Here is a 22,500-nt window from a genome sequence, read left to right on the forward strand (position 1 = left end):
AGAAAAAGGGAAAACGAAAAAAACAAATTTCCATTCTCTTACTATATTTTACTTTTTTTTTCAAGATGTGTGTGTGTGTGTGTGTGTGTGTGTGTGTGTGTGTGTGTGTGTGTGTGTGACGTGACGCTCTTTCCAGCCTGTGGCCAATGACAGGCCAAGGCAGCAGCACGTGACCTGTGGAAAGGCGGGAACCGTCTTGAGGGAGGAGGTGAGGAGCTCAGTTTGAGAGTGGCTTTCACAGTGAGCGTTTGTTGTAAGTGTTAATACTGTTACTGTGATTATTGTACTGCGAGATTGATGGACACAGTTTGTGTGTGTACGGCTCCACGCAATCTGTAGTGTCTGGAGTGTGACAGGCCTGGAATATCTGGAAGGTTGGCTCGTGTCGGCTACTATGATGTCCGTAGTGATTGTGGTGTGCACATACTGGCGCGCACACACAGAGACACTGTCTGGCTGTAACGTCTTCTAATAGTTGATTTGAGCATTTATTCTTCGTTATTTGGATTATTTGGCCAAGTATTGATACGTGAAGGGTCGTGTACTGTGTCAACAGAGCGGTGGTGGGCTGAGGTGCCAGCAGGTCGCCCATATTTGTCATTATCTCCTTAATTTGTCAGTCATTGCAAGCCAGACATGCCACAATATGGAGCTGCAAGTGTAGCCTTTCATATTTGCCAGTGAGATATACCAGACATTGCATGGTTTTGTTGTGGTAAAGTTTTAAAAAGTTGAAATGGCTGCCGCCTCTTCGGGTCCTCGTCCCTGCCGCCGCCGCCGCCGCTAAGCCCCGCCCCCCGCCAAGATGGCCGCCGCCTCCAGGTTCCAGTACTATTTCTATTATTGTTTCTTTGCCTTATTTCGCTCTACAAGTGAATTGTGATGGTTTGTAAGGATATTTAGTTACTTGTGAAGTGTTTGTGTTGCTTCTGTCAAGTGAGACAAGTTGAATTAGCTGTTGTTTTGTACTTAGATAACGGTCGATTTTTCTTGATTTTTTCATCTTCGGTCAGAACTTTTTTTTATTTCAGCCTCTGGTTAAGATATTGTTGCCTTAAGAAATAGTTGGTGTTGTTTAAAGTGTGTTTTGCTCGTGTTCAGCTAGATATGTGGACTTTACAGTTTTGTGTGGGCATGTTAAGTGACGAATTGTGACTTTTTAAAGTACTTACTTTTTTTCTATTTCCGGATGTTACTGAGTTTTGAATGCTTGTAAAGGCAGTTTGTATTTTTTAAAGTGTTCTCCGTTCCTGATGAATGAGATTTGTGGACTTTAGAATGTTTTTTCAATCGGGTGTATGTTTTAACACATTTTAATTAATCATTTTGAAATATCTTTAGCATTAATCGCTCGGGTGATGGTTTGATGTGGCCAGTATAAGTTAAAGTGAATGCCCTTTCAGAATTAATTAGGTATTTCAGCTTAGCTTCAGTTTTTCTAGGGGTCAATTTTGAAATGGAAACGATTACGTAAATATGGCGGCCTCGGCCAAGCTTGAGCTGGGCCGAGAAGACCCGAGGCGAGCCGAAGGGGACCGAGGCGGGGTGGGATGGCGGGAGGGTTGTCAGGGGAAGTCGAGGACACCCGAGACAAGCCATACCGAGCCGAGGCGGGGTGGGTTGGCGGGAGGGTTGCCAGGGGAAACGGAGGCGAGCCGGGTTGGCGGGAGGGTTGCCAGGGGAAGCCGAGGACACCCGAGACAAGCCATACCGAGCCGAGCCGAGGCGGGGTGGGTTGGCGGGAGGGTGGCCACGGGGAAGCCGAAGAAACTCGAGGCAAGCCGAGACTAGCGGAGGCGGGGTGGGTTAGCGAGATTCTGGCCGGGAGTGTCGCCGAACACAAGTAACCTGCTGGCTGTTGCCTGTTGATGAATGGCCCAGCAGTGTGTTGGGTTGGTGAAGCAGTTCCTGGCTGTTGCCTTACGGCTTTACGGCTGGCGTGTGTGTGTGTGTGTGTGTGCTGGTGCGTGCGTGTGCATGCGTTGTGTTTTCTGTATGTAAAATAAGAAAGTATGTGTGTATATCACTTTTGCTTGAAATATAGGTATTAAAAATATTTTATCACCTGCACCTCCACCACCACCACCACTGCTAACTGTTACTCACTACTACTACTACTACTACTACTACTACTACTACCACCATCACCACTAGCCCCATCACCACCACCACCACTACTACTACTACTACTACTACTACTACTACTACTACTACTACTACTACTACCGGAGGGGGGGAAGACGAGCTGGGTGCACTCCCCGACACAATGCCCCTCAGACAGCACTGTTCTCTGCTTGGGTGGGATCAGATGCTTCCAGTTAGGATCCAAACCCACACTAAGCACACCTAGGGGAACCACAGTAAGATTAGATTACATTAGATAAGGTTTCCCATTATTTTGTTTTCATATTTTCTTTTTTTTATTATTTTCTTAATTTTCTTGCCTATTTACTCGCAATATTGATTTAAAAGGTGCTGTCTAATTTTTTCATATTTTTTTCATTTATTTAGATTTGACTTGAGTTGTTAGGCAATGTTAGTTTCTCTCTCTCTCTCTCTCTCTCTCTCTCTCTCTCTCTCTCTCTCTCTCTCTCTCTCTCGCTTTTAGCATTGTAAATAATAATAGAGGGGAGACAGACAGACAGACAGACAGACGCGGAGATAAGAGAAAGAGGAGAAGCGAGGAAGTGAAGTAGGAGAGAGAGAGAGAGAGAGAGAGAGAGAGAGAGAGAGAAGAGGTCTGGGAGAGAAGTGAGAGGGAAGGCAAGAGTGCAATAGAGGGGACGAGCGGTGACAGGAGGAGGAGGAGGAGGAGGAGGAGGATGGCAGGGAAACAGAAGGAAGAGAGTGGAAGACAAGGAAGGATACAAGGGAAAGAGGAGGAGGAGGAGGAGGAGTAGGAGGGGAGGAGAGCAGGAGAGCCGATAACAAGGGATTAATGTGACAGGAAGAGAGAGAGAGAGAGAGAGAGAGAGAGAGAGAGAAACAGACTTAAGAAAAAATACCAAACTACAGAAAAACAACAAACAAATAACAATAACAAAACATATATATACATAACACAACAAAGACCAATCTCCGTTTTCTTTAAAGTGTTGAAGGAGAAGGCAAAAAAAAAAAAAAAAAACGAAAACTAAATGGGGGAGACTTAGGTAGTTCGTGCGTGGCCCTCTTAAAGTAGAGAGAGAGAGAGAGAGAGAGAGAGAGAGAGAGAGAGAGAGAGAGAGAGAGAGAGTTTGTTTGTTTGTCTGTCGTGGAGGAAAGGTGAGAGGCAGAGGCGACGTAAGAGCATTAGCAAGAGAGAGAGAGAGAGAGAGAGAGAGAGAGAGAGAGAGAGAGAGAGAGAGAGAGAGAGAGAGAGAGAGAGAGAGAGAGAGAGCCAAGACGTGGAGATATAAGGGGGAAAACAAGGACAAACGACCGCGGGAGAGAGAAGCAGGTAAATAGAGATTCCGTAATTCCCAACAGGTGAGGCCAAAATGAAAGCCGAGGAGGAGGAGGAGGAGGAGGAGGAGGAGGGTAAATAGAGGAGAGGAGAAATACGTAACGTTGCAGGAGGAGGAGGAGGAAAGAATAGGATGAAGGAAAGAGGAAAAGTTCTCTATGTAGAAATGTTGTCACTCTGCCTCTAGAACCGTAAAAAAAACCTTCAAAGACTCGAGTAAATTTGAATAAAGCCTTTTGAAATTGTGAAGGTGAAGTGTAGAAGTGGGAATTGAAGCCATAAATGAAGACTTAAGCACATATTCTGAAACACTTCCGCGCGCCTCACAGCACCTCCACTATTTTCAAAGGGCTCTGGTTGAAGTGATACAGGTTTAAAGATGTTTCTGTGATTCTAGTGACATGTTAACAAGGTTTCTGCATTACCAACAGGACAAATACTCTTTAGAAATCGGTTTATCGTCTCTGTGGTCCTTGGAAATGGTCGCGGTGAGAGAGGGAAGCGATTCTAAACATGGCTCTTACCTGCATCGTGGTATCTGATCTCGTGTGTGTACGTGATTTTAATTCCAGACTCGTCCTTGAAGCGATGTCCCTCGGGGTTATCATAGTGCGTCTCCATCATGTAGTATTTGGGTCCCCGGGGAGTGAGGGGATAGCCAGCCTCGGGGGGGAGTGACAGACCCTGGGGGAAAGAAAAGGTTAAAATAGATATGAGGGAGTGGTTTGTTTGACTGTGTGTGTGTTTTAGATATGGTTTGGTTTGGGTTGGGTTGGGTTGGGTTAGATTGGGTTAGGTTGGGTTGGGTTAGGCTGGGTTAGAGATAAAAATGTTTGACTAGGTGTGTCTTAGAAAAAGGTTTGGCTTGATTTTGAGTTAGGTAAATTAAGTTAGACTATTTAAAATTATGTGTTTGTATTGATGTAAGAAGGAATGAATAGGGAGGTCTCTCTCTCTCTCTCTCTCTCTCTCTCTCTCTCTCTCTCTCTCTCTCTCTCTCTCTCTCTCTCTCTCTCTCTCTCTCTCTCGGATGAAGAAAATGTATAACTTGTATGTGTATTTTATAACTGAATGTAAATTTGTATAGCGTGTACATAAAATACAATTATTTGACTGTTTGTGTCTTAGAAAAAATATTGTTTGGTTTTGAGTTACTTAGACTATTGAAATGTTAAGTTAGGTTAGGTTAGGTTAGGTCAAGTTAGCAATGATATGGTTTAAGGTAGGTTAGGTTAGGTTAGGCTTGGTTAGACATAGGATTGTTTGACTAGTTTGAGTTAGGTTAGGTTAAGTTGGATTTTAAAGGATGGGTTAGCTTGGGTCAGGTTAGGCAAAGTAATGATATGGTTTAGGTTAAGTTAAGTTAAGGTAAGTTAGGCTGGGTTAGATATAGGTTTGTTTGACTAGTGTGTTTTTAGTAAGGTTAGGTTAGGTTAAGTAAGACTATTTAAATTTATGTTAGGTTGAGTGATGTTAGGCAAAGGTTAGGTTAGGTTAATTGAAGCTGTGTTAGAGAGAATTATTAGACTGTCTGTATATCTTTGGTAAGGTTTGATTTGGAGGTAGGTTAGGTTAAGCTAGACTATTTGAGAGCCAAGGTCAGGATGGACAAAGTAATATTAAGTACTGTAAGTTTAAATAAGGTGTGGCTGGGTGAGGTTAGGTTACGTGAGGTGAAGTGACGTTAGGTAAGGTAATACAAGATGCAGGTAGAGAGAGGTGATTGCCACAGGTTAAGGTGAATTAAGGTGTAGCGTTGAGGTGAAGCTAATGGAAGGTACAGAACAGGTGAATGTAATGAGACAGGTAAGGAAAGGTGAGATGAGAACATTACCCTTATATAGATTACTGATAAATTGGTGACTACGTAAAGAAAATTGAAGTACAAGAATATACAAGATAAAATAGTATGTTAGAATGAAGTTAATTATTATCTTACAAGCACCCAAATAAAAAAAAAGTATTAGACATTATTAAACTATATTTCGAACCTCGGATAAAAAAATATAGAAAAATATAAGAAAGTTAAGACTAATTAAGTATAAGACAGACAGGTGAGAGAATAATATTAGAGTTAGCAACAAGAAACGAAGATAATTAGATAAGAGGAGAGTTAATTAAAGGTAAGAGACAGGTATTCATTATGTCGACAGGTGAGGTGGCGGTGTGTTTGTACTGCTGACAAACACCTGTAATTATGGAAAGGTGAATGTAGTGCCAGGTAGGACAAAGGTATGATACGCAATTAATATTAAGAAAATGAGGAAATGATGTGTAATTGTACACACACACACACACACACACACACACACAGAGAGAGAGAGAGAGAGAGAGAGAGAGAGAGAGAGAGAGAGGAGAGGAGAGGAGGAGGAAGTGGAGGACAGAAGGAAGATGATACGAGTAGGAGGAGGAGGAGAGGAGGAAGAGGAAGAGGAACAGCACAAAAGGAATAGTTGGGTAGAAAAAAAAAGTAAGGGAGTGAAGGACAATATTGGAGGAGGAGGAGGAGGAGGAGGAGAAGGAGAAGGAGAAGGAGAAGGAGGAGGAAGGAAGAAAAGATGGAGACAGAAAATTTAGAAACACACACACACACACACACACACACACACACACACACACACACACACACACACACACACACACACACACACACACCAACAGTCTTACCTCAGAGCCGACAGCCCAGGTGACCACAACGTGATTACAAGTTTCAATGTGCTGCAAAATCTCCTTCTCGTAGCACCCACTCCCTGCAGACGCCGCCAGCCCCTCAAACACCTCCTGCTGCTCCTCTGCCAAGTCTGTGCACTCGTATACAATGATGTGGTGCACGTATTTCTCGTTCCCTGGAGTAAACACTGGCTCGTACTGTGGTTTAGGGGGAAAAGGGTAAAGAGTTAGGTTAGGTTAGGTTAGGATAGGGTTGCTTTGACCTAGTTGTGGTTGTTTTTGGGGTGTGTTTTGGCGGTTTATTTGTGGTTGTTGTTGTGTTGCTACTACTGCTGCTACTGCTACTGCTACTGCTACTACTGCTACTGCTACTATTACTACTACTACTACTACTACTACTACTACTAATCTTTCTCCTACTAGTATTACAACTACTAACTTCTTTTATTAATACTACAACTACTGCTAATTGGCGTGTGTGTGTGTGTGTGTGTGTGTGTGTGTGTGTGTGTGTGTGTGTGTGTGTGTGTAGATAAGTAGCAATACATGTTTTCAGAAAAGCTTTTACAAATTTGCCATCAAAAATGAAAAAAAAAAAAATGCAAAAGTCGAAAATGATTGCAGGAAAACATGACGAGGCTGAGTGGCATAGCATTTTCTTCCCTTCATTTATGCACTTTGGTTTTTTTTCATTCCCTCAAAAATTTTTAACGTGGAAATTCTGAAACTATCTCGATTTTTCTGCTGTTTGCTATTTTTTTTTATTTATATCACCCTAGATTTATTTATTTATTTATTTCTTATTTCTTTATCTTTTATTTTGTATTAGCTCAAATAACCGTCATTTCTTTCATTCTTTTTATTTTTTTTACTGATTTTCATTACTTACTTTTACCAGATGTCTTTTTCCAATTTTATTTTCCTCATTTTTCTCGTTTTCATTAATGTCAACCAAAATTTCTTTACTTTTCCTATCTTTCCATTCCAAAAAGTGAAAATAACACAAAATTAATTAAAATCGCTGACAGGTTACAAAACACCATCTAGTCAACACCAGCTTACAAAACACCACCCAAGTCAACACCAGCTTACAAAACACCACCCAAGTCAACACCACTACTTTAAAAACACCACCTTTCCTATTTATTGCTCATTTTTTTCTCATTTACTGATTTTTTTTTGTATTCTTCCAGTCATCACCAAGTCAACACCAGTCAACACAAAGACAACACAAGTCAACACAAGTCAACACAAAGTCAACACCAGTCAACACCAGTCACCACCAATCAACAACAATCACCACCAATCAACATCAATCAACACCAAGTCAACACCAATCAACACCAATCAACACCAGTCAACAACTTACCCTAATAACATGATTTTTCTGCACAAGGTCAGGTCTGCGGAACACTTTACACCAATACACCGTGTCATCCTTCTCCTGCACCACCACCCCGGGGTTAGTGAGTACCCAGGAGTGCGTGGTGGGGTTGTGGCGGTGGTGGTGGTGATGGTGGTGGTGGTGGGAGGTTGGTGTGGCATGGGGGAGGCTCGGAGGAGGAGAAGGAGGACGACCAGCGCCAGGGAGATAGTAAGGAAATGTTCTCACTGGAGTCTTGTGGCCCCTTTCCAATAAAAATATGGTTCTGCTCCCCCTGCGTGTTCCCCCGTGGTAGTGCAGGCGTGGACGCGGGCTCTCCGGGTCCACTGGGTCGTCAGGGTGGTACGCCCATAGTAGTCGCACAGTGTCGTTCTGTGGGAGAGAGAAAGGAAAGGGTTAGTGAAGTGTGTTAGGACTTGGAAGTCGTTTGTGTGTCTTGGAATATTTTTTTTTCTATTCTTTCTTTATTTTTTTTTTGTGTGTGAAGTATTTTTGTGGTATTTATCTATTCATTTATCTATCTTTATCTAGCCATTTATTATTTATCTAGTATTCATCTATCTATCTCTATCTATATCCATCTATCTATTTTTTGGTTTGTTTGAAGTTATTTATTTATTAATTTATTCATTTTTTTATCTATCTATCTATCTATCCATCTTTTTTGTTTTAGTAGTGTTTCTGTTTATCTATTTTCTATCTATCTATTTTTTGGTGTGAGTTTTTGATAGTTTCTTTTTTATCTATCTGTCTATTTTCTCTTATTTATTTCCCTTATCTACTTTCCTTTATTGATTTTCTTTTACTTCTCTCTTCTAAATTGACTATTTTTCTTTATATTTTCTTTATTTTTTTCATATTTTCATCCTAATTTATTTTCATTTCTTTAACATTTTTCTCTCAGTCGTAAAATTTGTCTGTTTTCATTATTTTTCCTTTTATTTCATTTGATCTCGTGTTTTCTTTTTTTCATTAATTTGTCTCTTTTCATTTTTCTTTTCTTTCTTTCCTTTTATCTTTTGTTTCTTGTTATTGTCTTGTCTCTTTCATTCTTTTCTTATCTTCCCATTTTCTTCTTCTTCTTCTTCTTCTTCTTCTTCTTCTTCTTCTTTCGCTTTGCTTTTGTGTGTTCTGATTCGTCTTTTTCTTTCTTCCTTTCTTTTTTCTTTTCCTTTTTTTTATTTCTTCCGGGTTCAGTACACGTTGTTTTGTTTGTTGTTGTTGTTGTTGTTGTTGTTGTTTCGAGTTCAGGCGAGGAAAGAAAACAAAATACTTCCATCTCTCCTCCTCCTCCTCCTCCTCCTCCTCCTCCTCCTCCTCCTCCTCCTCTTCTTCTTTTGACCTCTAGTACAGGAAGAGAAAGGAAATAAAAGAAAAGACAATGTTCGAATGACAAAGCTTTACTCTCTCTCTCTCTCTCTCTCTCTCTCTCTCTCTCTCTCTCTCTCTCTCTAATCACTTAGGAAACTTTGCCTCTATCCTCTCCTATTTTTATTACCGTGTCTCGTAAACTTTTGCTCTCTCTCTCTCTCTCTCTCTCTCTCTCTCTCTCTCTCTCTCTCTCTCTCTCTCTCTCTCTCTCTCTCTCTCTCTCTCGAGGGGTCTACAGGATGTGGTAGTGCAGGAAGGAAAGGGAAGAGGAGGGAGGAGAACGACGAGAACAAGGAGGAGGAGGAGGAGGAGGAGGAGGAGGAGGAGGAGGAGGAGGAGGAGGAGGAGGGGGGGAAGCGAGGCGTGAGATGAGAGGGAGGGAAAAAAAGGGAAAGCGAGGAAGACTTGTAGAGGACTAGAGGAAACACACGCACACACACACACACACACACACACACACACACAGAGGGATTAGGATAAGCCAGTCCAGAGAGAGAGAGAGAGAGAGAGAGAGAGAGAGAGAGAGAGAGAGAGAGAGAGAGAGAGAGAGAGAGAGAGAGAGAGAGAGAGAGAGAGAGAGAGAGAGAGAGAGAGAGAGAATCTATATTTCTCAATTTTTCCTCATTGTTGTTTTTTCCCTTTTTTTTCTCTCCACTTGTCTCATAATATTCTCCTCCTCCTCCTCCTCCTTCTCCTCCTCCTCCTCCTCCTCCGCTTACACATGAAGAGGAAACGAGATGGTAAATTATGAAATGTGATCTACTCCTCTTTCCTCTTTTTTCCCTCTCTCTCTCTCTCTCTCTCTCTCTCTCTCTCTCTCTCTCTCTCTCTCTCTCTCTCTCTCTCTCTCTCTCTCTCTCTCTCTCTCACGGAAACCATTACTCTCTATTTGATTGGTTTCATATGACAGTGGTGAAACGAGAGAGAGAGAGAGAGAGAGAGAGAGAGAGGAGAGGTATGGGAAAAATGTCTCTGCGTTGGTTTCTTATGGGACAAAATACAAATTGGTAACAGATTCCGTGTGTGTGTGTGTGTGTGTGTGTGTGTGTTTGCCGTATTCGTTATCCATCTCTCCCCTCTCTCTCTCTCTCTCTCTCTCTCTCTCTCTCTCTCTCTCTCTCTCTCTCTCTCTCTCTCTCTCTCATCACCAGGCTATTATTAATTACCACACAATCAAGAGAACCTTTTACCTGTGCAATCCGCTTACCTTTTACCTCCTAATTGGCTTAGAATTCCACCAATAAAGTGCTAAGCCACATCTCTCGTAAGGGTGACTTTGCTAATATATTCAGTAAAATTTCCGACCTTATTGCTATGTGACTTTTAATGGCATGATGATGATGATGATATGAGAGAGAGAGAGAGAGAGAGAGAGAGAGAGAGAGAGAGAGAGAGATTGTTTTCTATCATATTTTTGTGTTTGAGTAGTAATAATCTCTCTTCCTCCTCCTCCTCCTCCTCCTCCTCCTCCTCCTCCTCCTCCTCCTCCTCCTCCTCCTCCTCCTCCTCCTCCTCCTCCTCCTCCTCTTCTTCACCTTTCATTCCAATCCTCTCCTCATTTCCTCCTCTTTCTATCTCTTTCTCTCTTTATTTATCACTTTTTCCTCCATTTCTTCCTTCATCGTCGTGAAGCAAAAATCCCTGAAAGCTGATTGGCTGTCCGTGGGGAGCCTCAGCCAATCACCGCCCCGCATCACAGCCAGCCTGGTGTATAAATTGGAGCACACAGTATTTTCATCAGTCTGTCTGTAGCTCTCTTACTGGGAACACTATTTTGGCTGGTAATACTCACAGATTGACATTTGTAGATAGGTAAATAGATAGATAGATAGACAGGTAGATAGATAGATAGATAGACAGGTAGATAGATAGACAGGTAGATAGATAGATAGACAGGTGGATAGATAGATAGACAGGTACGTTGAGAGATAGACAGGTAAATTGATAGATAGTACACACACACACACACACACACACACACACACAGATAATGAAAGTACTAATATTTGAACGTTGGTACTCTCTCTCTCTCTCTCTCTCTCTCTCTCTCTCTCTCTCTCTCTCTCTCTCTCATTTTTGCTTCTATCTGAGTATTTATTCATTTATTGTTTGTTTTACTTCTTGTTTTTCTTTTCTTTCTTTCTCTGTTTTTGTTTTGATTTTCTTTGTTTTATTCTATTTATCTTTACTTTCATCTTTTTCTCTTCTATTTTTCTTGTTTTTATTGCATTTCGATTTTTTGCATAATTTTCTTTTTTATTTTCTTTCTTTTCTTTATTTCCTCTTCGATTTCTATTTTTATTTATTTATTTCCTCTTTCTTCCTTTTTCCTCTTCTTTTTTCTTTTCCATTTTCTTCTTTTCCTTTTGCCTCCTTTTTCTATTTTCCTTTTCGTTTTTCCTCATCTTTTTCATCTTTTTTTTCTTTTTTGTTTTTTCCTTTTTCCTTCCTTTTTTCCTTACTCATTTTTCACTTTTCCTTTTTCCCTCTCCTTTTTCTTTTTTTTTTCTTTTTTCAATTTTCTTTGTTCATTTTTTCTTTTTCTATTACTCTTCCTTTTCCTCTTTTTCTCTTCCTTCTCCTCTCTTCCTTCTTTCCCTTTTTTTTCCTCTTATTCTTTTTTGCTTTCTTTTTTCCCTTTTTCTTTATTCCTTCACCTTTGTCTTCTTGTCTTCCAGAGTTTTCCCGTTTCAATTTGACTTGCAACATTTTCCTTTTTGTTTCCTCCTCCTCCTCCTCCTCCTCCTCCTCCTCTTCGATTTTGCTCTCTTTCCTGTCTCTCTCTCTCTCTCTCTCTCTCTCTCTCTCTCTCTCTCTCTCTCTCTCTCTCTTCTTTCTCTCTTTCTTTACTTTTTCTCTTCTTTATCTTTTTTTTATTTCTCCTTTTATTTTCTTCTGTGTTTTTTCTTATTCCATACACTGCTTGTTTACTCTCTCTCTCTCTCTCTCTCTCTCTCTCTCTCTCTCTCTCGGTATTTTAGTATATTTGTCATTTTCCCAGGAGAGAGAGAGAGAGAGAGAGAGAGAGAGAGAGAGAGAGAGAGAGAGAGAGATACTGTATGTGTGTGTGTGTGTGTGTGTAGAGTGATTGATTGATTGATTGAGTGAGTGAGTGAGTGAGTGAGTGAGTGTGTATATGTGTGTGTGTGTGTGTGTGTGTGTGTGTGTGTGTGTGTGTGTGTGACATTTTCTTAAAGGTTCATTGCATCATAAAGTTTGTCTCTGTCTTCTATCCGTGTGTGTGTGTGTGTGTGTGTGTGTGTGTGTGTGTGTGTCTGTGTGTGTGTGTGTGTGTGTCTGTTTGTCTGTGTGTCTGTCTGTATAATTCACCTTTCCTCTTGTTTAGTGAGGGAAGGCAGAGGTCACGTGATAAAATATTGCCACCTCTTCCTCGTCTTCCTCCTCCTCCTCCTCCTCCTCCTCCTCCTCCTCCTCCTCCTCTTGCTTGAACTGTCAGTGGTTTAGTTTATTTACTTTGTCTCTTCCTCTTCCTCCTCCTCCTCCTCCTCCTCCTCCTCCTCCTCCTCCTCCTCCTCCTCCTCCTCCGCCGCCACCATCTACATCTTCATCTCCTCCTCCGCTTTGGTTTTGCCTTTCTCTCAATTCCTCTTCTTCTTCTTCTTCTTCTTCTTCTTCTTCTTGTTTCCTCCTTTTTTATCTTCTTTTTTTTATCCTCTCCTTTTCTTCACATGTTTGTTTATTTGCCTTTCTCTATTTCTCTTTTATTTGTGTCTTTCTTTTTTATTCCTCTTCCTCTTGTTCTTGTTTGGGTTTGTTAGTGTGTTGACCTTTTATTTCTCTCTCTCTCTCTCTCTCTCTCTCTCTCTCTCTCTCTCTCTCTCTCTCTCTCTCTCTCTCTCTCTCTCTCTTTATTCTCTCCTCCTCTTCCTCTGTATCGATTTTCTTGTTATATCTTGCCTACGTCTCTCTCTCTCTCTCTCTCTCTCTCTCTCTCTCTCTCTCTCTCTCTCTCTCTCTCTCTCTCACACCCTTCTTGTCCTCAGTTGTCTCTCATCCCTCTATTCCCTCTTTCCTTTCCTCCATTCCTCCTCCTTTTTTTTCTCCTTCTCCTTCCTTCCTTCCTTCCTTCCTTTCTTCACTCTCTGCATTGGCTTCATTTCTTTCTCTCACTCTTCTTATCATGTCCTTCCTTACGACCCTTTCTCTCCCTCTCTCTCCTTCTCTCCCCTCTTCCTCCTCTCTTTCCTTCTTTATTCCCTTCCTTCTCTCCTTCGTCTATTCTTTCCACATTGCTTCACTTTTTGCTCTTTCACTTTTTTATCTAATTTTTCTTTGATTTTATTTGATATTATTTGTAGAGAGAGAGAGAGAGAGAGAGAGAGAGAGAGAGAGAGAGAGAGAGAGAGAGAGAGAGAGAGAGAGAGAGAGAGAGAGAGAGAGAGGCAGGCTTAAGCTACAACAGTCAACTTGAAACTGTAAATTCTAAGACTGCGCAGAACCAAGAGAAATAGTGACTGGAATCGCTTGAGTAGAAGAACGATTTGTTTTGAGGCGGAACTCTTGAAAACTGTAAAAATCGACGCGTTTCTGAAAATAAAATGAAATAAAAAGCTTCGTATATTTAAACCCCTTCAGCACCAGGACGCGTTTTCATATTCATTTTCCTTACTACTTGATATTATACAGCTTCAGAAACTTACGTGGGGGATTAAAATATTGAAGACTGTGGCTATTAATCTCCTGACCTCCATAGACCTTCACAGACCCTTCCCAATGTCAATAAAATGGTCTAATCGTACACGAATCTCGAGTGAAAATGTGTCCCACTATTGAAAGGGTTAAAATAGTGAAAGTTCTGGCCATTAATATAGACTCCTCCTAATGCCAATAAAATGGTTTAATCATACACTAAACTCAAGTTAAAAATGTGTCCCAGTATTGAATGGGTTAAATAGCTTCGAAAACTTATGTTGGGGATTAAAATAGTGAAAACTGTGGCCATTAATCTTCTGACCTCCATAGACCCTTCCTAATGTATATAAAATCGTCTAATCGTACCAGAAATTCATGATAAAAATGCATCCCAGTACTAAAGGAGTTATATTAGTGTAAAATAAAGGTGTAGATTTAAATAGGTGTAAAGAAAGGTTAATTTAGATAGTTTGTAAAGGATACTGTTGTGAATTTAAGATGTGTAAGATGAGAGAAATGGTTTATTTAGACATTTGTAAAGGAAATGAAAGAAATGTGTATAAAAATGAGGTGAACTTAAACGTTGTTATAAAAATGAAGAAAAAATAAATAAAAAGCGGAATCAAATAATTGGTTTCTTGTTCTTTGACTTGAGCGGAATAAAAGGTAAGAGAGAATCACAATAGCTTGTTTTGAAATCATTCGTTCACGTTTATTTACAGAAACAAACTAAAAACATAAAAAAATAGAACGGCAAGTCTTTCAATTATTCAATTTATACAAAAAAAAAAATGTAAACAAAAAGAAGTAATATTTTTTTCTAATTTCCTTTGAAGTGAAGAGAGAAAAGAAGAGAAAGAGAAGAAAAAAGTAAAAATAAAGAAAAAAAAACAGGAGAAAAACAAAATGAAAGAAAATATGAAACAAAAAGGAAGAGAAAAGATAAATGAAGAGAAAAACTAATAAATACAGAAAAAAGAGAAAAAAAACTAATAAAAGAAAGAGAAAAGAAAAGACAGAAAAAATCAAATAAAAGAAAACGAAAAAACGAAGAAAAAAAAACAAAATAATAAAATAAGAGTGAAAAACAAATAAAAGAGAGAAGAGGGAATAAAAGGAGGTAAATGAGAAAAAAAAGAAAAAAAAAAAAAAAAAAAACCCAAAGAAATGACAAAGTAAAACAGTAAAAAAAACAAATAAAAAGAGAGAAGAGGGGATAAAAGGAGGTAAATAAATGACGTTTCCTTGTTTCGTCTCGTTTTGGTGAATTTGGGTAGACAAAGTTTGTTTACTTCTTGAAATGACTAACTTTACGCCCTAAGCCGGGACCTCAAACTGCGTACGTGCGTGCCTGCGTGCGTGCGTGCGTGTGTGTGTGTGTGTGTGTGTGTGTGTGTGTGTGTGTGTGTGTGTGTGTGTGTGTGTGTGTGTACTTTTGTTGATCTAGATGTACGAATTAATATTGTGTGTGAGGGACAGGCATACAGAGAGACAGACAGACATACATACAGACAGACAGACAGACAGACAGACAGACAGACAGACAGACAGACAGACAGACAGACAGACAGACTTACAGACAGAGGGACAGCCAGATAGACATATAGAGAGACAGACATAGAAAAACAGACAGACAGAGAGGCCGACAGATGAGGAAAACAGACACAGACAGACACATAGACGGACAGACAGAAAAAAAAACCCAGAGACAGATAAAAAGAGAGAAAACAAAGATAGACACATCGAAAACACACACACACACACACACACACACACACACACACACACACACACACACACACACACACACACACACACACCTAAATTTTCAGTCTTACATAAGTTAGGTTAGGTGAAGTTAGGACAAGCAAGTTAGAAAAGGACAAATTAGGACATGACAGGTTAGGACAAGACAGGTTAGGGATTTTACAGATTAGAATAGGACAAATTAGAATAGAATAAATTAAAACAGGACAGGTGAGAACAAGACAGGTGAGAACAGAACATTTTAGAACAGGACATTTCAGAACAGGACAGATTAGAACAGGACATTTTAGAACAGAACATTTTAGGACAGGACAGATTAGGACAGGAGAGGTTGCTTTGAATTAAATTAGGTTAGGTAAATTTCTGAAGCTCTTGTTATGATTGCGTTGCTGAGATGGGGTGAGGTGGAGTGGGGATGGAGTGGGGTGGAGGAGAAGTATAAAGAACACAGCTATGATTGCGTGCGTGGTGGACTTTGAAGTGAATTGAGTTAAAAGGTCAGGCAAGCTTGATTTTTTCTTGTTCCACTTCACTGTCTGATGGAATTTGGTGGAGAGGTGGATGTGATGAAGAAAAAAAAAAGTGGAGGGAGAAATTGAAGTTTGTGCTCGTTTGTGGTAATGGAATGGCTGAGAATGTGGAGGAATTGTGGCCATTTTTTCCTCATCCACATAAATACTGGATGGATTTAGTAAAAGGATTAAAGAAGAAATGAAGAGAAAGTGGATTATTTGCTTGTGTTTGTTAGAGAGAGAGAGAGAGAGAGAGAGAGAGAGAGAGAGAGAGAGAGAGAGCAGACATAAATAGTGAGAAAAAAAACAAAAGAGGTGCCCCGAGAGATATGGATTCTACACACACACACACACACACACACACACACACACACACACACACACACACACACACACACACACACCCTTTTCTTGTTACTCTCAAGGTATGACCCTTTTCTCCTCCTCCTCCTCCTCCTCCTCTTCCTCTTCCTCCTCCCCTTCTTCCTCTTCCCCCTCCCCTCCTGCCACGAACACACAACACCTCACTAATAAATTTACAGATGAGGGGAGAGACTGGAGAGAGAGAGAGAGAGAGAGAGAGAGAGAGAGAGAGAGAGAGAGAGAGAGAGAGAGATATGGATTTAATTTGAACCTCAATCTCTCTCTCTCTCTCTCTCTCTCTCTCTCTCTCTCTCTTACGTGAGTGATCAGAAGATTGCGTGACACGTAAGAAACACGCAAAGATGAGTGGCTATTTCTCTCTCTCTCTCTCTCTCTCTCTCTCTCTCTCTCTCTCTCTCTCTCTCTCTCTCTCTTTTCTTAGTTTTACGAGCCTGTCTCTCTCTCTCTCTCTCTCTCTCTCTCTCTCTCAGGGGCAGTGTTTTGTAATGCCTTTGTGTCGGGAAGCAAAATGAGTCATAATGAAGCATGCATTGTCAAGTTAACTGTCCTTTTGTGATCATTGCTGTAAATGCTTTTGTTTATGTAAATTAATGGAGGGTAAATGGCCTGTTATTGCCATTATTATTACTTTTATTATTATTTTTATTGTTATTATTACTATTATTGTTTTCATTATTATTGTAGTCTTTTGAATGTAGAGGTGATGTGGACACTATTTTCTCAAGGCCACAGATTTTAAGAGTGTTTTTGATGTTGATAAAGTAGAAATCGTGTTAGTCTGTCACTTAGAGCCATCAAACTACCCTTTAGAAACCAGTGTGATTGAAACAAGAGTCTTTTAAATATATAGCTAGTGTGGCTACTCTTGTCAGAGGGTACAGTGATGAGTAGCTTCATTTTTAAGTCTTTTTGCTGTTAATAACGTAGAAATTGTGTTAATCTGTCTCTAGAATCATCAAACTACACTTAAAAACTCGTGTGACTGAAACAATAGTCTTTTAAATATATAGCTACTGTGGCCACTATTTTCACAGGCCACAGAGATGAATAGTTTTGCTTCTAAGAGTGTTTTTGCTGTTCATAACGTAGAATTCTTGTTAATCTGTCACTAGAACCATCAAACTACACTTACAAGCCCGTGTGACTTAAAACAATATTCTTTTGAAAATATAGGTAATCTGACCTCTATTTTGATATGCCACAGAGATGACTAGTTTTTCTCCTAAGAGTGATTTTGCTGTTGATAATGGAGAAGACGTGTTAATATCTCTCTATAACTATAAAACTACTCTTAAAATTAAAGATCCTTGAGACTGAAATAAGAGTCTTTTAAAACTAGAGGTGATTTGGCCCCTATTTTTTTTTTATCTTCTTTTCTATTTTGGTGTATAGGGGAGAGTGTGTATGGGAGAGAGGAACGGGTAGGGGAATGGAGGGCAGGATAGGGGAAGGGACGTAATGAAGGAAGGTATGGGATAGGTAGAGAGAAAGGTAAGGACAGGTATTCTCTCGTGATTAATTAGTTGGTGATATTGGTGATGGTGGTGGTGGTGCTGCTGCTACTACTACTACTACTACTACTACTACTACTACTACTACTACTACTACTACTACTACTGCTGCTGCTGCTGCTACTGCTACAATTACTTTTGTTGGTAGTATATTAATCATCTTATTCATTTTCTTTCAGGTACTACAACAACAACAACAACAACAACTACTACTACAGCAACAACAACAACAACAACAAAAACTACTACTACTACTACTACTACTACTACAACCACTACTTCTACCTGCTGCTGCTACTACTACTACCACCACCACTACTGCTGCTGCTACTACTACTACTACTACTACTACTACTACTACTACTACTACTACTACTACTACTACTACTACTACTACTACTACTACTATCACCACCACCACCACTACCTCCTCCTCCTCCTCCTCCTCCTCCTCCTCCTCACACACACACACACACACACACACACACACACACACACACACACACACACACCCTTAACGCAACATTCACATCTACATAACAAATTGGCCATGTTTCTCCTCTCCCTCACCTCTTGGGAACTTTTCACCTCAAGACACTTAATACGGAAGGAAAAACTTTACGATCCCATTACATTTTCTATTTGCACCCCGGGGAGACTGGCAGACACGTGGGGGGGAGGGGGGCTGACTTAAGGGGAGTTATTGTACTATTTCATGTCCTTTCTGGAATATGGAAGGGGGGAGTTAAATGTTTCTCTCTCTCTCTCTCTCTCTCTCTCTCTCTCTCTCTCTGGGTATAAAAGTGTTTCCTTGCGCACGTGGCTTTTGTGTTTGTGTTGCTGTTTGTGTTTCTTTATTTTCTGTAGTGTTTTTTTTTATTTATTTATTTATTAATTATTTTATTTCATTTACTTTTTTGTGTGGTTTATAAGTCGTTTTTATGTTTTTTCGGGGGTTTCTGTTGACATTTTTGAGAATTTCATTAGTTTGTGTTTGTTTTGTTTTTCATTTTTTTTTCATGTTTAAAAATCTTGTATATATATTTTTGTTTCAAGTCGCTGTTATGTGTCTTTTTTTCTTGTTTTTGTGGCTGTTTTTGAGAATTTTATTGATTATTAGGTTGTTTTCTCGTTTTTGTTTCTATACGTGTTTTTGAGGATTTTATTATTTTTTTGTTTTTTTCTTTTCGTCTTTTCTTTTCTATAAATCTAACTTACGTACATTTCCATTTCTATTAGTCGTTGTTATGTGTGTTTTATTGTTTCTATTGTTTTTTTTAGCATTACACTAGTTAATTGTTAGATTGTCTTCTTTTTGCATCTTTTTTTGTCCTTTTTTTCTTATTGGTGCTCAAAAATACTATATACATTTCTATTTCCATAAGTCGCTGTTTTGTGTGATTTTATTTATTTATTTTTTTGTCGCAGTTATTTTTTAGCATTACAGTGGTTACTTTTTAGGTTATTTCCTCTTTTTTCATTTTTTTTCCCTTGTCCTTGATAAAAAGAATTATCTACATTTCCTTTTTAATAAGTTGGTGTTGTGTGATTTTTTTTTTGTCTCAGTTTTTATTTTTTACCATTACACTGGTCAGTTATCAAGGTTATTTTCTCTTTTTCCTCTTTTTTCCTTGTTTAAAAAATATCACATACATTTCTATTTCTATAAGTCACTGTTTTGTGTGATATTTTTATTTATTTATTTTTTTAACATTACACTGGTCAGTTATGAGGTTATTTTCTCTTTTTTCCTCTTTTTCCTATGTTTAAAGATATTGCATTTCTATTTCTGTGAGTTACTGTTACGTGTTTTCTTGTTTGTATTGTTATGTTATTTTTATCAATTACACTGGTTATCACGTTATTTTCTCTCTTTCCTCTTTTATCCTTGTTTAAAAATCTTGTATACATTTTCATTTCAATAAATCTGTTATGTGTATTTCTTCTTGTTTCTATTGTTATTTTTTTATTATTACACTGGTTATTTATGATGTTATTTTCTTTTTTGTTTTTCTTGATGTTCAAAAATATTATATACATTTCTATTTCTGAGTTTCTGTTGAGATTTTTTTTTTCTATTGCTGTTATTGAGAATTATACTGGTTAGATGTTAATTTGTCCTTTTTTTTGTCCTCTTTCTTCTTGGTGCTTAAAAATATCATAAACATTTTAATTTCTATTCATATTTATACATTTTCATAAGTATCTTTTTCCTGGTTGAATTTATATTATGATAAAGTTAAGATAGGTTAAGTTAGGTTAAGTTAGTAGTGATTTTAGGTTAGGTGAAGCTGCATCAAGTTAAGTTAGGTTAGACTAGATTAGGTTAAGTTAGGTTAGGTCACATTTGGTTAAGTTAGACTAAGTTATGGTTAAGTTAGGTTAGGTAAGACTAGGTTAGGTTAAGTTAGGTTAGGTTAGATTAAATTATGTGGTTAGGTAAGGTTCAGTTCTTTTAAGTTAGGTTAAGAGTTTTGGTTAAATTCATGTAATTATCAAACTTTTTCTGTATATTTTGAACTTTTCCTCTGGAGTGGAGCGGATTAAGGTTACATTTCCTTTTCTTTTACTTTTAGCCAAGAAAGTTATAAATTTGCCCTCAGGAACTTGTAATAGGAATGTACTCTAATGTTTCTGTCCCAGGTGCTCTCTCTCTCTCTCTCTCTCTCTCTCTCTCTCTCTCTCTCTCTCTCTCTCTCTCTCTCTCTCTCTCTCTCTCTCTCTCATAATCCGAACAGTAATTTCTTATGCCACAAAGCTCACAAGCTCATAATACACACACCCTTTATATATTTTTTTCAGTCACACACACACACACACACACACACACACACACACACACACACACACACACACACACACACACACACACAAGACTACCCTATCTCTCTTTAAAACGCCTGTGTACGAGTTATTATTATCCTTTTTTTCTAGTTAAAAGAGAGGAGGACGGAGGGAGAAAAGAGGCGAAATAAAGACAGAGGAAACTGAAGAAGGAAGACTAATTGAGCCCCTTCAGTACCATGACACTTTTTCATATTCATTCTAGTGACTATGTGGTGATTTTATACAGCTACAGAAACTTAAGTAGGGATTAAAACACTGAAGACTATAGCCATTAATCTTCTGACCTCCATAGACCCTTCCTAATGCAAATAATATCGTGTAATAGTACTTAAAACTTATGGGGAAAATGCGTTCCAGTACTGAAGGGGTTATGAGAGAGAGAGAGAGAGAGAGAGAGAGAGAATTTGCAAAGAAACCCAACAGAACTTCACCTAACCCAACCCAACACAACCCAACCTATAACTCGTCAACTTCGCCTTTAACACACAATCGATGGACCAAAAAATAAAAAGGAAAAAAAAAAGTTATCCAGAATATCAGGTTAGGTTAGAAAAATCCAACCCAACCCAACCCAACCCAACCCAACCCAACCCAACCCAACTCAACCCAACTCAACACAACTCAACACTCACCGATATCACGTGGTCATGACTGTCGCATGTGTTGTAAGGTCGTGACATGATGAGGACCGTGTGTGTGTCATTTTCATAGCCACCAACTAGAAGCCAGTCCCTCTGCTGGTCCACCGCTGGCTCCTTGTTCCCTCTGCCGTGACGATCCTGCAGGTACGCCTTGCCAGAATGCACCCACCTGTACCGGGAGGAGGTTAGGTTACGGTACAGTTAAAAACGTTTATTGGGTGTTTTCGGGGTACAGTTCTAAGGGTTTGTTTCTATGGTACAGTGAGATTAAGGTGCTTTCAATGGTACAGTGGAATGGTACATCTGAATATTTTTATTTTTAATGATGCAGTGGAAAAAAAAGGTGCAGTGAAATCATTAAGGGTACTTTAAATGATACAGTGAGATTAAGAAGGCGCAGTTTGAGTGGTACAGTTAAACAGTTGTATGGTACAGCTGAATAGTGAGTTTATAATGGTACAGAGGGAAAAAAGGTACAGTGAAATCAGTAAGGGTACTTTGAATGGTACAATGGAATAAGGAAGTGTAGTTTATATGGTGCAACAGAAAGAAATAACTACATGAAGGGTGCAACCATGGTACAATGAGGTTATTTCATGGATATTTTAGTTCCGGTACACTAAGGAAAGAAAGGGTACATAGAAATCATTGTATCAGGCAGAAACGGTACATTTCGGGTACACAGTGGGAAAAGAACGGTACAATTACGGAAGTGAGGGTACAGTGAGGATAGGCAGTACCTCAGCTACGGTACAGTAAGAAATCAAGGTACTTTTAGACAACTAACCTGTAAAATGGAGAGAGAGAGAGAGAGAGAGAGAGAGTAGGTACCAATTAAAGATACGAGGTGAGGTACAGATAAAAGACACAAGGAGGGTACAGTGAAGGTACAGTGGTGGTGGTGGTGGTGGTGGTGGTTGTGGTGTAAAATTTAGTAATGTTTTTTGTTGAGTTGAAAAAAAACTCTCTCTCTCTCTCTCTCTCTCTCTCTCTCTCTCTCTCTCTCTCTCTCTCTCTCTCTCTCTCTCTCTCTCTCTCTCGTGTCCTTATGGAGTTCTGTATTTTTTTTCTTTTTCTTCGTTTGGTCTCAAAAATATTGTCTCGAAAATCAGAGAGAGAGAGAGAGAGAGAGAGAGAGAGAGAGAGAGAGAGAGAGAGAGAGGAAGGGAGGGAGCGAGGGAGGAAGAAATAGAAACCGTGTAACAATGGAGAGAGGGAGAGGGAGAGAGAGGGAGGGAGAGAGAGAGGGAGAGGGATATAGCCTGTAGCAGAGACAGACAGACAGACAGACAAACAGAGAATAGGTTTAAAAAGA

At 39.3% G+C, this 22,500-nt stretch overlaps 1 protein-coding gene and 1 long non-coding RNA gene across 4 annotated transcripts in view; one reads left to right on the plus strand and one right to left on the minus strand.

Moving 5' to 3' along the window:
* The window catches only part of LOC123508921, a 60,433-nt gene extending 42,525 nt beyond the window's left edge, over positions 1-17,908 (plus strand). The window contains exon 3 of one of the 2 annotated variants that reach the window (XR_006676037.1): positions 17,877-17,908. This is a non-coding gene — a long non-coding RNA (uncharacterized LOC123508921). Of the gene's footprint in view, positions 1-136; positions 957-17,876 lie in introns of those variants that run through there. The other variant, XR_006676035.1, reaches the window with a different exon arrangement.
* Positions 1-22,500, minus strand: part of LOC123508901 (MOXD1 homolog 2-like) — a 268,072-nt gene that overhangs the window by 7,921 nt on the left and 237,651 nt on the right. For both annotated transcript variants that reach the window (XM_045262915.1, XM_045262923.1), the window contains 5 exons: positions 21,177-21,354; positions 7,485-7,871; positions 6,113-6,313; positions 3,970-4,129; positions 2,227-2,346 (listed from right to left, as the gene is read on the minus strand). In XM_045262915.1, coding sequence (XP_045118850.1) covers positions 2,227-2,346; positions 3,970-4,129; positions 6,113-6,313; positions 7,485-7,871; positions 21,177-21,354 — 1,046 coding nt within the window. The remainder of the gene's footprint in view (positions 1-2,226; positions 2,347-3,969; positions 4,130-6,112; positions 6,314-7,484; positions 7,872-21,176; positions 21,355-22,500) is intronic.

This window comes from Portunus trituberculatus, chromosome 3, assembly GCF_017591435.1.
Source record: "Portunus trituberculatus isolate SZX2019 chromosome 3, ASM1759143v1, whole genome shotgun sequence".
Classification (NCBI taxonomy): domain Eukaryota; kingdom Metazoa; phylum Arthropoda; class Malacostraca; order Decapoda; family Portunidae; genus Portunus; species Portunus trituberculatus.